General features: G+C 37.4%; 1 protein-coding gene across 1 annotated transcript in view; it reads left to right on the forward strand.

Moving 5' to 3' along the window:
* Nucleotides 1-17020, forward strand: part of Herc5 (HECT and RLD domain containing E3 ubiquitin protein ligase 5) — a 48807-nt gene that overhangs the window by 8221 nt on the left and 23566 nt on the right. Inside the window, exons 7-12 of the mRNA XM_010610499.2 lie at nucleotides 1471-1616; nucleotides 2923-2999; nucleotides 3757-3860; nucleotides 5243-5302; nucleotides 6564-6657; nucleotides 9272-9461. Coding sequence (XP_010608801.1) covers nucleotides 1471-1616; nucleotides 2923-2999; nucleotides 3757-3860; nucleotides 5243-5302; nucleotides 6564-6657; nucleotides 9272-9461 — 671 coding nt within the window. The remainder of the gene's footprint in view (nucleotides 1-1470; nucleotides 1617-2922; nucleotides 3000-3756; nucleotides 3861-5242; nucleotides 5303-6563; nucleotides 6658-9271; nucleotides 9462-17020) is intronic.

Genomic DNA, 17020 nt, shown 5'->3' on the forward strand with positions numbered 1-17020 from the left:
TTTTTTTTTTTTTTTTTTGGGGTACCGGCGATCGAACTTGGGTCCTTGCGCTTGCAAGGCAGGCCACCGAACCGCTGAGCTAAATCCCTGGCCCCCACAGCTCATTTTTATAATAATAAAGGCCAAAAGTTCCTCAGACTGCTTGATTTTTCTTTGTTCATCAGATTCAACAGTCTAATTTTTACTTTTTCTTTTTTAGTGGTACTGGGGGTGAACCCAGGGTTTTTGCTCTGAGGTATGTCCTCAGCCCTTTTCATTTTGGGAGTTTTTTGTTCATCTTGAGACAGCTTGCTGCTAAATTGCTAGGCTGGGTTCAAACTTGAAATCCTCCTGCTTTGGCTTTCCCGAGAGGTGGAATTACAAGTGTGCACCAACATGCCAGGCTGTCAGTCCACTTCTTCACACTAGGATTGTGAGAGTTGGTAAAGTTAAGAGCTACAGTACTTTTTCCTAGGCACTTGTTCTTTTGAGAAGTTTTTCCTTACTCAGCTTTAGTTCAGACTTTGACTTTGGCTTCATCTGTGAGCTTCCCGAAATCCTTCCTATAAAAAACAAAACAAAAAAACAAGTAAACATACTTTCAGTCAACAGACCTATTTCCTTAAATGAATAATATTAAGGTCGATGAGGTTAGAGGAGAAAGATTCTTTTAACCAAAGAGATATCCTCTTAATCTACATCTCATTCAGTGTATCTTAAGGAAGTGTTAAAACCATACTGGATTTTTCCCAGCAAGTTCTTTTGAGTTGAGTGGCCTACATTCCAAGAGAAGGAGCCAAGTAGAGGTACCTTAGTGCTGACAGGAGAATCCCCTGGAAAGGCTCCTAGAATTTCCTGGAAGCTGGTGACTCACAGATTTATTACAAGCAAAATATACCCTTAGTAGCAATCAAATGGAGGTACCTGGAAGGGTCTAGGTGTAGTCCCTGAGCTCTACCATGAGTACCACTTATAGGATCACTTTATAGGGTACTTCCTATGCATCAAGCACAAGGTGGCCAGACCTGTCTTTGAGCAAGGCCAGATTTCTTACTACCCCCTGTTGTGGTTGCAGTAAGGAACTGATGTGCAAGTCAGTAAGAAAATCCCTGTGTGAAGATCTTTGGGCAATAGAATGGGAGCTCAGAGAAGATCAGCTAATGCAGTCTTCTAGGATGGGGAGAGGAGAGCCTGAGAGATGGCTTCTAGGACGTGGTGCCTCTCAAGCTGCCACTTAACAAAGGAGTAGCTGGTGAGGGGAGATGTTGTTCCCAAAACAGAACTCCTTTGCCATTGTGTGGCATTGTGGGTCTGAGTGGACATATGGTTTCTAGAGTCTTCCAAGCCATCTTGGTCTGCAGATGGGTTTATGCCTGGAGAGTTAGTTTCACCCTTTTTGAGTAACCTGATTTGAGCAGTTTACAGTGTTGCTAAAAACTCTCATTACTGGGGATAACAGCATTGACCCTAGTCTATGTTTTCATTTAACAGGTGGCACACGCTTGCCTATGTGTCCGATTTGGGCAAGGTCTTTTCCTTTGGTTTTGGAGAAGAGGGACAATTAGGAAATAATGGAAAACATAATCAGCTGATACCACTGCCCATGAAATCAACATCAAATGAAGATCTGCAATTTGGTAAATTTTCTAGGAGAATGGGGTTTGGTACAATACCTTGTTACAAAAGTGATTTTTCTAAGTATATGATTTGATAAGAAAAGCAGTGTGCGAATATGAAGGGAGTTTCTCTGAATATGGGTTTCCTGTGTTTAATTGTAAATAATTTAAAACATTTAAGCTACCTTCTTAAGTCTAAATAATTATAATTTTCCTGTTAGTTCTTAAAATTAGGGTTAATGTAAACTAGAGCACTGACATGCAGCCCAGGTTTCAGTTTGTCAGAGACTTAACTGCAGGATGATTGGTGTTCCTAGCTGGTTTCCTTGACCCAGGATCTTGTAAAACCCTCAGCCGACATGCACACAGGCCTGGGAATTGTGCCTCACATTTACCTGTATTTTCTGTCTTACCATCGTCATAATGGTTTGGGAGATGTATTCTCTTCATCCTCCTGTCACCAGAGGATACAGAGACTTGGAGAATAAAGCCAGTTCCTCAAAGCCACTAGCTCACAGTCAGGAAGTATAACCCAAAGCCTGAGCTCTGAAATGCTCTGTGTTAGAAGCACCTTGGAGCAGTTGTGTCGGTTCCCAGAAGCTTAGCAGAGTTAAATGGCACATGCCTGTAATCCCAGGCTAAAGCAAGAGGATCTCTACAAGTTCAAGGCCAGCCTGGGCTCCATAGTGAGTTTAACACAGTGATGGCGAACCTTTAGAGCTTTCATTGATAGCAATCAGCTCTCTGTGGAATGCATGACATAGGTTTTCCACCATAGGTTTATAACTAGTCTGAACTACATAGTGAGATCCTGTCTCAAAAAAAAAAAAAAGAAAAAGAAAAAAACAGCCAAGCATGGTGGCGCATGCCAGTTATCCCAGCACTTGTGAGGCTGAGCCAGAAGGATCATTGTGAGTCCAAGGCCAGCTTGAACTACATAGGAAGACCTTATCTTTAAAAAAAAAATCAAAAATTCTAATTTCTTCTGAGAAAATAAGCAGTGGAGTTACTTCTTTAACCAGTTCATATTTTATCTTTGAGTTTTTATAAAGTTACATTTTTCACAATCACTGGTTAAATCTTGAGATGGTGGATTTTAGTTATGAGAGCTGGATTAAACTATCAACTAGTGAAATATTTGTATCATATATATAGAGTTCTGATATATAATATATGTATCTATAATTCCTAGTGGTGGGAAAATTTCTGTCTTTATTACAAAGATAAAGTGACTATATTTAAGAATCTGAAATTATTTAAATTGAGTGTGAAAGTTCACACCAGCATGACTTTTATGTATTCATATTTTGTGTATGTGTCCTTTCAGAAAGCCATCACTCACAAAAGGAATTGCTAATGATTGCTGGAGGGAATCAGAGCATTTTGCTCTGGGTGAATAAAGAGGTAAAAATAAATCTCTACATGTTCTGTAACTTAGTACTTGAAACAAAATAAAGGGTTCTAAAATCCAAGTTTGGTGAACTATAAAATTATCAGGTTACTGGGCTGACTTTGGGAATAGATAGACATTATAATTCTTTTATTGTCCAAATTACATTCATTTTTACCTGCAAAAATCATAGATTTTCCTGTTGAGTGTTAGTGTGATTTCTTTGACCTTACCTACTTTTGGGGCACTTCTTGTCAGTGGCATCATTCAGTATCCTAGTGAGTTGATAAACAGTGTTGCTCATCAGTACAGTACTAAAAAGACCCAAAGTCAGTTAGTACTGCTAGCGATAATCAATCGTCAATTTCCTTGTGCTTCTTCACCAAGGGAAATCAGGTTCTCCTCTTTTACATGGCCCTTTTAGGATCTTCCCCTCAAGGCTGTCTGCTGTTCCACTTTATCTGTTGTACGTATATAAAGTGCTGAGTGGAACCCTCAGAGATACTTGCTTTGTATTAACTCCAGGATATATTAGCCATATTTAAAAATCAGCCAGAGACAATGGTAAATACTTATAATCCAAGAATTTAAGGAAGCTGAGGTGGAATCAGTTAAGCCTGAAGAGATCAAGATCAGATTGGGCGATGTTGATCCTATTTGAAAACAGACAAAAAATAGTGTTATCCTGTAATTTTAGAATGTGCCTAAAACTTGAATACCCATATTTTATGTGTTGAAAGTATTGTATTTTATGTTTTTGTTTGTTTACAGAATTCCTATGTTAATCTGAGGAGGAAAATTCTTACACTGAATGAAGGGACTGTAAAGAGATGGATTAATGGCGTGGGAACAAAACAGTGGCAGAATACCAAAAGGTGCACACTACGTGTCTGATGATGCTTCTGTCTTTAAAGCATCGTGTCCCGGACTGCTTATGCGCAACACAGAGGCATGAGAGTCTCTGGTCCTCTAGCATATTTGTGTTTTTCAGACACACAGAACCAGTAGGATGTTTATAGCTGTCCGCCTGTTGAAATTTCAAGACTGTATATCTTAAGAAATTGGCTCCTGTAATTGTGGGGTTGATAAATCTAAGTCTGTAATGTGGTCCACTAGGCAGAGACCTAGGGAACAGCTGATGTTATAGCTTGAGTCCAGAGGAATGCCTTTTTTCTGGGTCCCATATTTTTTTTTTCTTTAAAGAAGGCTTTCAATGGACTGGATGGGGCTCTGCCCCATACATGTGATGTGGGATAATACAGCTTACTCAAGCCTCCTGATTTAAATGTTAATCCTGCTTTAAAAGCATCTTTACTAAAAGAGCTGGGATAATGGTTTACCAAATATCTGAGTACCATAGCCTAGCTAAGTTAACACCTAAAAGTAATCATCATAAGACCAGCATTTAGCTCAGTGGTGCTGCTGCCTGCCTTGCAAGTGCAAGGTCCCAAGTTCAATCCCTGATACCAAAAAAAAAAAAAAAAAAAAAAAAAAAAAAAAAAAAAAAAAAAAACGTAAGTACATAAATAAATAAAAGTAATCATCACAACTCTCCTGTAAACTCCATGAGCACAGCTTTCTTGGCTATAGGATTTCTCAAGAGTCTGTCTTCAGTGTGTTTCCTTCCATGTACTGTGATTCCAAGCAGCAAACATATTCCCTGGCATTTCCCAACTCTTTTCACTTTGAAACTACTTTTTTGTGCACCCCGGGTTTGCAGCTAAACAGGATATTCCTGCTCTAAGCCATAGAATCTGTGATCTATAGATTGTGCTCCTTTTTACAAGCATCTTTCTGGTAGAAGTAGTTTTAGTTCTGGCTTTCTTATTCTGGAAAACGGCTGTACAAAGTAGTTGTTTTGTAATATGCAGAACAGAAATGATGAAGCATCTGTGCACTTAAAAGGTTTCTTTAAGATACAGTAATTTATATCCTTCACATTTCAGCAGAGAAGTAATAAATAGAGCTGGTGAGATTGGGTGAGATAGGAGTATTTTATTTGTCCTAGAAGGGTCTGACCCCAGATCAGGCCTTTTGTTCTTTCCCTGAGGCTTCAATCTGTACCTTTCTATTTCGGTGTTTGCTGCTGACCAATTGCGATTTAGCGAACAGTGCAGACTTTTAGATGCTGAGATAATATACAAACAATATTGAGGGAGAAATTTGAAGGATAGTTATATGTTTTATTTATCATATCTCATTTTGTATGGGGTATATTGTATGATTTGGTTCAGCCCACTCTCTCTTCTTAATGTAGGGAAATCCGAGAGATTTTTTCATCTGCTGCTTGTCTGACTGGAAGTTTCTTAAAGGAAAGGTAATACATATAATAAATTAGAGCTCTACTAAAAGTATTGTGAAAGTAAATAAAGAGTGGCTCCAGGGCAAAAAGTTATGTGTTTATCTACTTTTATAAAATGCTTCCCTTTTGTCAACAAATGTAAATATGTACTTGCTGTATAAAATGTCAGAAATACAGAGGCTTTAGTGGATCACTTACCTTGGTAGATCATTTACATAGCATGTGCCAGGCTTACAACACATACACCCAGAAGATACCCACACAAAGTAAGAAAGTCATCCATTATCCATCACTTAAGAGTAATACCAGTTCAAGTTGCATATAAATAATAGTTAAGCCTGTATTCTAGCCTCTAGTGAGGGGAAGGCAGGAGGATGGCAAGTTCAAGATCTTTTTAACGAGGCCTTGCCTCAAAATTTTATTTTATTTCATTTTTTTCTCATTGAGTTTATCGGTACATTTTAGGTATACAGCACAGTTACATTCATCATTGGGATCTTGTACCTTTATATGACAAGTCTTGTTCTCATTCTTTTCCCCATACCCCTACCCTCCGTTCACTCCCTCCTCCCTTCCCTATTTACAAAAACTTTTATTTCCATTTTTTCATTTTTCTCATATTTTTTTCTTTTCCCTTATTTCCTTTTCAAAATTTTAAAAAATCAAAAGTACTGGGGATGTAGCTCAGTGGCAGATCACTTGCCTAGCTTGTTCCAGGGTCCAGGTTCAGTCTGTAAGTAAGTAAGTAAGTCTGTAAGTAGATGCACACAGGGAACTGTAATTTGAGCATAGGCATTAGGCCAGTCTCTTGTTACATGCAGTGGGCCACAAAGAGGTTTGGAGAAGGTTTCCTCCCATTAAAAGGTGAAAAAATAGCTCTAACTAAGAGACTGCTGAGTAAACTTGTAAAAAAACATGAATAAATAAACTCATGGATGTACCCTTTATCTTCCACTGGCTCTAACACTCCCAGTTCAGTATTGGTGGTAGCTCTAGAATTTACCAATCTAGACCAGCGAGCCATTTGTTCTATGACTTATTTACAAATTCATTGTATTTTTGTTTTTGTCTAAAAAGCATAAAAGTATAATGCTTTGGTCATTTCTTCAGACTTCATTGTCTTGTAAAGATCCTCAAGTACAAGTAATTTTCATAAAAACTTGCTTGTTTTTCTCTTGTTTATATCTTATATGTGATAAGTTAAAGCAAGTTATATGTGAAATTTTGAAATATCCTTTTCGGTTTATGTGGCCTTTCACAATTCTTATTTTCAAAGAGGAACTGGAGAAACAATTTCCATTGATGTGGATTTACAGATGGCAAGAGATACCTTCAAGAAGTTAATGGAGGAGGAATGGATTTCTTCCATGGTAATAACCAATACTTACTTGAGAAATAGAACAGTGGTTTTGTACAGAAACAGACATAATTGCAGTTGCGTTCTCTGAATACCTAGTAATAGAGTACTATGGTTGGGAATGGAACAGGGGCTGGTATTCATTATAAAATCACTATAATCCACACTGTATTAAGTGCTGGCATTATTTTCTTACTAAATGTACCATGGATACAGTACTTATGTCTTCAGTATGAGAAAAACCATGCTAGAGAGTTAAATAGGTTGCAGCAAGATACACAAAAAAAGCATTGGTTTTGGAAACAGCACACTCATGTCTCAGTCTGGGAGATTGGTACCTCAGATGTATTCAAGATGAACCTCTGCTACTGATTCATTCTTTCTCATTTTTGAGTCAATTTTCTATATTTATAATTCATTTTATCTTTAAATTGGTAAATTTATAAGGTAAGATTCTGGGTTATGTAGGAAGGAGAACTTTTTCTCTACCTATTTAAATGTTGTGTGGGGAATAAGAGAGGGAGTTGAATTAACAATACACAGATAAATAGAATGTCTTAGTGCTGTGGGACTGCTATAGCAGAATACCATAGTCGAGGTGGTTTATAATCAATAGAAATTGGCCAGATGTGGGGTGCGTGCCTCATGTGCTGGATACCTGGGAGGCTGAGGTGGGAGGGCCATTTGAGCCCAGGAATTCAAGACCAACCTGAGCAACACAGCAAGAGCTGATCGCAAAATAAAACAAAAAAAAATTTACTCCTCACAGTTCTAGGGGCTGGGAAGTTCAAGATGAAAGTGCTAGAACAGTTAGTGTCCAATGAGGGCCCACTTTCTGATACACACGACTGTATTTTTGCTCCACTCTCAGGTAGAGAGAATGAGTGAGTGGTTTCTCTTGGGCTCATTCATAAGGGCACTACCAGTAATTTTTGTTTATGAGGACTCTGCCCTTGGGTTTGAATTACCTACTAAAGTCCCTACTTAATACCAATACCATTAAAAAAGGTATTTTATGAGGACAAGTGCAAAGTGTGAAAGTTTGTGGTAATTTTCATTTGTATAGTTTCTTATCCAAGGGCAAGTGATTGGTCTCTTTCTGGGCCCAGAAGCCATTAAGAGAGTCCCTGAGGCAGCTTTTCTCTCAGAAGGTCCTGCTTAGTCAGACAGAGAATCATAAAGCCTCTGCCTGTGTCACTCTACCTCAGAGGTCTTCAGTTTTTGGTTTGTTTTGTTTTGCTTTGTTTTATTGGTACTGGGGATTGAAATCAGGACCTTGCACTTGCAAGGCAGGCGCAGCACCATTGTGTTAAATCTCTGGCCCCAGTTTTGGGGGTTTCTTTGTTGCTCTTTTGTAGTACTGGGAATTGAACCCAGGATATATAGAACATGCTAGGCAAGCACTCTACAAGTGAGCTACACCCCTAGCCCTTTTCACTTTTAATTTTCAGACTTGGTCTTCCAAGGTTGCCCAGGTTGCCCAGACTTGTGATCCTCATGCCCCAGCCACCTGTGTAACTGGGACTACAGATGTGTTTTGGGGCCATGCCTGAAAGTATTTCCTATTACCTTCACCCACACTCCTTAGCTAGAACTCAGTGACATGGGCCCATGCAACTGCAGGGGAGGCTGGGAAATTCTATCTTCCTATGAATCCAGAAGGAAAGTGAAAGAGATTGATGAGGAGAACATAGGGCATTTTCTCTGCCATGTTAGATTTTAGATCTGGATGTGGATTCCAGTGACAGAATTGCAATGTGTCATTAATTGAATGGCTTCTTTTCTCTACCCTTTTACAATGAAATATCTCCTTCCTCATCTATAAAGCGAAGTTTTCAAATAAAAAGGGTAAGGAAAACCTGCCACACATAACTATGCATAAGATTAATTAAATTGATATAAATAATATCACCTGGTACATGGTGAGTACTCATTGGATGTGAAAATACACAGAATATCATACAAATCATTCCCAATAATAATTTTTACATGCATTCTGCTTTGACAGTTTATTTCTGGATAAAATAAACAATCTAAAAATATAAAGCTATATTGCTCTGAAAATTTTTGACTAATAAATGAGAAAGCAGAAGAAATGGATTGTGTGTGTGTGTGTCTGTGTGTGTGTATACGTGTGGGAGAGGGTAATAGCTTCTCTTGCAAGCGAGAGGAATATTGATGTAACCTATATACAATTATGTTTCTATACTGATTTTTTTTTTGGATGTGGTCCCGTTATATTGCCAGGCTGATCTTGACTTCATGGGCTCAAGCAGTCCTGTAGAGTAGAGGCACATACCACTGAGCCCAATTACACTGTTGCTTTTGGGGGATTATAATTGTTTTGAATGTGCTTCACTTGTTATGTTCATGCACATGTGATTGCACTTTACTTTATTCACACACCCTGATACATATTAAAGTGGCAAGGATGGCTCTCCCCTGTATTACGTCAGGGTCATTTGAAGTATAAGGAATGGTGGTTATCAAAAATAGGTTGCAAAAAAACAAAATCATTATTGCGATTGGAACATGGTAGAATGAAGTCCTTGATTCCATAGCTTGATTCTCAGAATACTTGGCATCTAATGCGATCTGGTGTTTTCCCTGATTGTGTTTCAACACAGATAGTTACATGTCTGGAGTCCAGTCTGCTCAGAGCTCTTCCATGCCATTCGCCACACCAAGAAGCTCTGTCCGTTTTTCTCCTGCTCCCAGAATGTCCTGCAATGCACGATTCTAGCAACTGGAGGAGCCTGGTGATCCCGTTTGCACAGGCAGTTTGTAAAATGAGTGACAAATCTTCACAAGTCCTGAGTAAGTTTTATGTCACATTATGCATTCAATAGAGTCACTGTCTGAAATGGAAATTATAGAAATTTTGGACAAAAGATTTCAAAATATACACATTTGAATGCATGGTATGTGAATTACTGCAGAACATGTCCTAAATCAGTTTAAACTTACTATAACCATTGCTCTTACCATACAGAGAAAGTATAGTTCTTAGCCTTGAATGTTTAACTATAGAGTATCCAATCAAGATAAATCCATACTTTAAATTTTTTTGGCTTATGTTGTTTTGAAACTTCAAATGTTTTTACAAAAGGTGGTGAAAAATAAATGTTAAACTTTGTATTGTTTTTAAATTGTTATTTATTTATTTATTGGTACCGGGGATCAAACTCGAGTTCTTGCACTTGCAAGGCAGGCAGCAGAACCACTGAGCTAAACCCCCAGCATGTTGTTATTGTTTATTTGACTCAGTATTACAGAATGCCTTTTTATAATTTTAAGCTAATATTGAGGGTCTAAAAGTTCAAGGTACAAGGGATATGTCCAGTGAAATATGTGCCACTGAGTTCTCCTAGAAGAGGGTTATAGATTCTAGATTTGTGTAATTTTAAAAGACATTCTAAGCATGTAAATGTACACAAAATAGTCTTTTTGCATGTCTTTGTTTTCATTTTTTAAGATAGGGACTTGCTGTTGTGTCCAGGGTGTCCTTGAACGTGCAGTCCTCCTGCCTCAGCTTCCCATGTGTTGGGATAACAGTCGTGTACTACCACAGCTAGCTTTTCTTTATTATTTTAGTAGTAGGAAACCATTCATATTCTTCCTTTACAACTTCTTCTTTCTTAATGGTGAATCAATGCAAACCCTTCCATTGCAAGAGCAGTAGAACCATCTTAATCTGTTTACTGGCTCTGTCAATGAGCTTGTCATTACTGTAACAAAATACCTGAGGCAGGCTTCTTATGGAGCGAAGTTATTTAAATCACAGTGCAGGAGACTCAAGGGTGTGGTGCTGGCATCAGCTCTGTGCTGGTGAGGGTCTTCTGGCTGTGTCACTTCGTGGTGATGGTAATGGCAGGAGCATGTGTGGCAGAGGATGATCACATCCTAATACAGGAAGCCAAGCACCGCATTGGGCCAGGCTTGGGATTTTTAAGCAATACTCTCCCAAGAACTGCCTTAATCCCACCTCAGGATGACCTCCCGCAAGGCCTCACCTCATAATATCCTTAGCATTGCCACATGGGGGCCAGGCTTCCAACACCGGGCTCCTTGGGAGACAAAGCAAATCCACACCGTAGCACTGGCTGAAGAGGATTCCTTTGGGAGGATGTACTGTGGGTGACTCTGTGTTCTCTTTGTAGCTGTAACAGTGCTAACATGCCTTCCTTTGTGCATGTGTAAATGTACACATGCAGGAAAGTTTCCAGGAAGCAAAAAGTTTCCAGCATCAAATTACCCCATTTTTATTTTGAGAAATTTTGCCAAGTGATCTTCACTGAAGGGACAGCCACAGTGTCACCCAATTTGAAGTGGCCTTCGTTCATATTATGTATGTAAACTACAGCTCTTGAATGGAACAGCAGGGCAACTCTGACAGTGGATATATCCATTGAAACTGCATCAGTGAGTATCAGCCCACGTTCTATATAAGGGCGTCACCAAGCTGTGATCATTACCATTCTGAAAAAAAGCCTCTTCATTAAAATTTGAGTTGTTCTTATAAATGGGGATGTACTGTTGTTCTTAAATCTTAGGACCATTTTTTAATCATCTCCTATAAACTACTAATTGTTCCTTTTGTTGTGTTCCCATTGGTTGCGTGTTCTTGTATTTTGTTTTAGAAGCTTTTAAACTGTGGAAGGCAGTGGATCCTTTCATTTATAATAGGAATTGAAAGAATGTTTTTCCTTAGGCTATTTGCTTTTTAAATTTTACTTTGTGGTATTTTTGTCATAAATAATTATTTTTAAACATTTTATGTTTCAGATATTGTAATATTTTCTTTCATGGTTTCTGGTTTTGGGGGCCATCCTTCAAAAATCCTGCTTGACGCTGAAAATTTTTTATTCATTAATTTTATTGGTACATTTTAGGTATACAATATGATGACATTCATCAATGGGAATTTGTACCTGTACATGATATATCTTGGTTCTTATTTTTTTCCCCATTCCTCTGCCCTCCCTTCAGCACCTCCACCCTTCCCTATTTACAAAGACTTTTTTCCAGTTTTCCTTTTCTCATATTTATTTCATTCCCTTCTTTCCCTACACCTACCCCTCCCACTTCCCCTTCCCCTTTGGACCTTTTCTTCCTTTTTTGCATTATCTATTATGCACTTTGATCCTTATTTACACTTTTAGTTTCTCACACCAGAGAAACTATTTGGTATTTACACATATGTGTCCTATTTATTTATTTTTTTAATCTTATTGTGTTTATTGATACTTTTTAAGTGTACATTAAGAGTATTGCCTCAGTGTTCATCCATTTAGCTATAAATGTCTAACTTCTCATTCTTTATGGCTGAGTAGTACAATTGACCAGGTGAAATAGGAAGAAAATGGCTAAAGGTGTAGGGAAAGTGGGAAGGGTAGGGGAAAGGTAATAAGGGAAAAGAAAAAAATATGAGAAAATGAAAAAGTAGAAATGAAGTGTTTGCAAATGGGGAGGGGAGGAGGGGGTGAAAGGAGGGCAGGGACAAGAACCAAGACCTGTCATGTAAAAGTACAAGATACCAATAATGAATGTAACTGTACTGTATACCTAAAATATACAAATAAACTCAATTTTTTAAAATGCACTTTTTATTTAGTCTCCAGTTGATGGGCAACTGTGCTGTATCCAAGTTTTAGCTATTACAAACTGTGCTGATACAAACATGGATGCACATATATCACTGTGGCATGCTTCTTTTCATTCTTTTGGGAAGATAACCCAGTAGGGGAATTAGCTGGGTCTAATCCTAGTTTTTTGAGGTAGCTCCATACTGATTTCTACAGTGGTTGTACCAGTCTACACTCCCACCAACAGTGGAGAAGGGTTCCTTTTTCCCCACAGCCCTGTGAGCATTTGTTATTGGTTGATTTCTTGATAGTAGCCATTGTTTCTAGAGTGAGGTGGAATCTCAGCATTGTTTGCATTTGCATCTCTCGAATGACCAGTGATGTGGAAGGTTTTTTCGTATGTTTGTTTGCTATTTCTACTTCTTTGTCTGAGAAATGTCTGTTCATTTCAGATGCCCATTTTTGGAGTTGGTCTTTAAATTTGGGAGGTCTGATTTTTTTAAAGTTCTTTATACAGTCTAGATAATTGACCTTTGTCTGAGGCACAGTTAGTAAAAATTTTTTGGCAAGTTGTAGTTTGTCTCTTCACTCTGTTGGTGACTTCTCTTCCTATACAGAAGTTTTTTAATAAGAGATCCCACTTGTTGATTTCTTTTGTGCTAGTTCATGTATGACTGGGGTTTTTTTCATGAAATCTTTGCCTTTACCACTGTCTTCAAGAGTTCTACCTAACCTCTCTTCTAGCTGGTTTAGTGTTTCTGTTTTAATATGTAGCTCTTTGATCCATTTTGATTTTAGTCTAGTATATGGTGAGAGATATAGGTCTAGTATTAATCTTTGGCTAGTTGAGCACCATTTTATTATTACAGTTTTTTGAGCACCATTTTATTATTATACCCATCTTTCCTCCAGTCAGGGTGTTTGGTTCCTTTGTCAAAGATGAGATCAGTGAATATGTCTAGAGTTATTTCTGCATCTTCCAATCTGTTCCTCTTATCCTCAGATCTGTTTCTTTGCCAGTACCATGCTGTTTTTACCACAGTAGCTTTGTAGTATAGTTTCAGATTGGGAACTGTAATACTCCCTACCTTGTCTTTGTTGCCCAGAATTGCTTTTGCTATTCTAGGTCTCTTCTTGTTCCAAATGAATTTTTATTTTTTTCCCAAGGTCTGTGAAATATGCTGTTAGAATTTCAGTTGGGATTGCAGTGACTATAGAGCAGCCTTGGAAGTACGGCCATTTCCACTATATTGGTTCTTCCTACCCAGGATTTCTTTCCATTTTCTGATGTCCTCTTTTGATCTCTTTTTTTCAGAGTGCTGTAGTTTTCAGAGTAGAGATCTTTTTCTTTTTTTCTTTTTTTTTTTTCATTAGATTGAGTCCTAGGCATTTCATTTTTTTTTTTTTTTGTAGAGATTTTTTTTTTTTTTTTTTTTTTTTTTTCATTAGATTGAGTCCTAGGCATTTCATTTTTTTTTTTTTGATGCTATTGTGAAAGGGGTTGTTTCTCCAGTTCCTCTCCAATTGAATCAGTTGTTTATATACAGGAAGGCTGTTGATTGTTGTGTGTTGACCTTGTATCCAGCTACTCTCCTGAATTTGGGTATGAAGTCTAGAAGACTTTTGGTGAAGTTCTTGGGGTCTTCTATATAGAATATCATGTTGTCTGCAAATAATGAAAATTTGACTTCTTTGTTTCCTATTTTCATTTCTTTATCTTCTCTAATCACTATAGCTAATCTTTCCAAAACTATATTGAACAGGAGTGGTGGTAGTGGACATATTTGTCTTGTTCCTGATTTTAGTGTGAAAGATTTCAGTTTTTGACCATTTGGTACAATGTTGCCTGTTGATTTTTCACAGATGGCTTTTATCTGGTTGAGACAGACTGTCTATTCCAATTTTCTGTAGGGTTTTTATCATGAATGGGTGTTGGAATTTGTCAAATGCTTTTCCTGCATCTATTGAGATGATTGTCCTTGGCTTTATTAATATAGTATATTACATTTATTGATTTGCATATGTTGAACCATCCCTGAATCCCTGGGATGAATCCCACTTGGTCAGGGTGTATGATCTTCTTGATGATCTGAATTCTGTTTGCCAGTATTTTATTGAGGATTTTTGCATCTATGTTCATTAGGAAGACTGACCTATAGTTCTTTTTTCAGTTGGGTCTTTCTCTACTTTTGGAATCAAGGTGATGCTTGCTTCCAGGAATGAATTTGAGAGTATTACTTCCCTTTCAATTTCATTGAAGAGTTTAAAGAGTAGTGACAATAGTTTTTCTCTGTCTTATAGAAGTAAAGCCATCAGGACCCGGGCTTTTCTTGGTAAATTTTTAATTACATTTTCAATTTTGTTGATTGATACTGGGTTGTTTAGAATTTTTAGGTATTCTTCATTCAACTTTGATAATTCATATGTATCTAGAAATTTGTCTATAACTTCTGAGTTTTCTTTCTTACTGATGTATAGATTCTCAAAGTAGGCATTGATGATCCTCTGGATTTCTCCTGGGTCCATTGTAATTTCACTCTTTTCATTCCAAAATGCATAGATTTGGGCCTTTTCTTTCCTTTTTTTTTTTTTTTTGGATAAGGTTGCCTAAGGATTTATCAATTTTATTTATTCTTTCCAAGAAATGACTCTTTGTTTCATTGATTTTTTGTATTGTTCCTAGTCTCCATTGCACTGATTTCTGCTCTAATCTTCATAATTTCCTTCCTTGTATGAGCTTTGGGTTTGTCCTGCTCTTTTGTTTCTAGAAGCTTGAGGTTCAGCATTAGGTTGTTTATTTGAACTCCCTCTGTTTTCCTAAATATTCACTATTGTGAATTTCCCATATAAGACTGCTTTCATTATGTCCCATAGATCCCTATGCATTGTATTGGTATTATCATTTAATTATGGAAACTGTCTCATTTCTTCTTTAATTTCTCTTTGACCCATTGGTTGTTCAGATGTGTGTTGTTTAATTTCCACGTGTTTATGAAATTCTTGTTGTTTCTTTTGCTATTGACCTCCAATTTCATAGCACTATGGTATGATGTTACACAGGGGATAACTTCATTTCCTCTGCATTTACTTAAACATGTTCTGTGAGGCAGTATGTGGTCTATTTTGGAGAACAACCCATGTGCAGCTGAAAAGAATGTGTATTCTGATTTTGGGGCCAGGACACTCTGTAAATATCTGTTAAGTCCATTTGTTCAAGAGTTTGATTGTGTTCTAATATTTTATTGTTTGTTTTTTTTTGTCTAGTTGATCTATCTATTTATGACAGTGGGGTATTGTGTTAGTGCTTATTTGATTTTTTCAAGTCCATTAATATATGTTTTATATAGTTGGGTGCACCAGTATTTGATGCATTTATATATATATGTGTATAAAAAAATGTATAATACCAAATATTGACAAGGGTTATGGAGTAAAAGAAACTTTCACATACACTCGGTAAATATATAAATTATATTTAAGAACATTTTGTTATCACCTAGCATTCTTTCTTTCTCTTTTGGTACCGGGGATTGAACTCGGGTCCTTGCGCTTGCAAGGAAGGCCACCGAACCGCTGAGCTAAATCCCCGGCCCCTTTATCTCTCTTAATTAGTGTTGGTTTGAAATCCATTTTATGATACTGAAAATTTTTTACTAATTCCCATGCTCCAACTGTAATTTTAATTTTATAAATATATTGGTATTTCTGATGGACTCATAGTAATTATATGTATATTTATGAGTCTAGTGTGACATTTCAGCACAGTGTATTAGGCCAGAGTAATTGGCATATTTATCATCTTAGTCATTTATCATTTCTTTGTGTTGAGAACATCCAGAGTCCTCTCTCCTAACTACTTTGAAATGCTTAATCATTGTTAGCCACAGTTCTTCTGTCATGCTTAGAACACAAGAAGTTATTCTTCCTACGCAGCTGAGCCCTGCACCACTTAGCCACCCTCACAGCAGCCCTGCCTCCCCCACTCCCAGGCTCTGGTCACCACTTTCTTTCTCCAAGGTCATCTTTCGGCTTCCTTGAGGAGAGAAGAGCATGCCGTGGGTCTTCCTGCACCTGGCTTACTTCACTTAAAGTGATGTCCTCCAGTTCTACCCATGCCGCCAGTCACACAATTTCATCTTCTCCATTATATTCTTTATTAGTTTATTTTTGTTTAAATCTTTGATTCATATGGAATTTATCTTGGTTAAATGTTACTCTTTTTTTGGTACCGGGGATCAAACTTGGGTCCCTGTGCTTGCAAGGTAAGTGGTGGAACCACTGAGCTAATTCCCTGGCCCCAAATGTTAATTTTTTCTGTGTCTGTTCCAATTGTTCCTGCAAGTTTATTGAATGATTTATTTTATTCTCATCAGTAAGCAATGCCAGCTTTTTTGTATGCTAAAGTCTTTTTGTGTAGTTGAGACCATATAAGGAATTTCTACTCTGCTTTACATGCAGTTTTAATTACTGGTTAATACTGTTTTAATTACATTATCATGATAATTTATATTAACATTTGATTGTTGTTTTCTGAGAATTGTTCTTTTAATGTACCAAAGTCCAGTTTGCAGTCTCAGTAACATTAAAATAAAGTAATTCACTTGTTTTTGAAAATCTGTTTCCCTCTATAACCATTGTTCATAAAATCTAAAAGCACACGAGATGATAGTTTCATTTTTACAGATGAAAGTTTCCTCCTATTTTGTGTGTATGTGCAGCCATGTATCATTTTCAGATCATGTACTATGGGCTGGAGATTTAGTGTAGTGGCATTGCATCTGCCTCACAAAT

The sequence above is a fragment of the Fukomys damarensis genome, unplaced genomic scaffold (assembly GCF_012274545.1).
Source record: "Fukomys damarensis isolate Sample0158 unplaced genomic scaffold, DMR_v1.0_HiC HiC_scaffold_32, whole genome shotgun sequence".
NCBI lineage: Eukaryota > Metazoa > Chordata > Mammalia > Rodentia > Bathyergidae > Fukomys > Fukomys damarensis.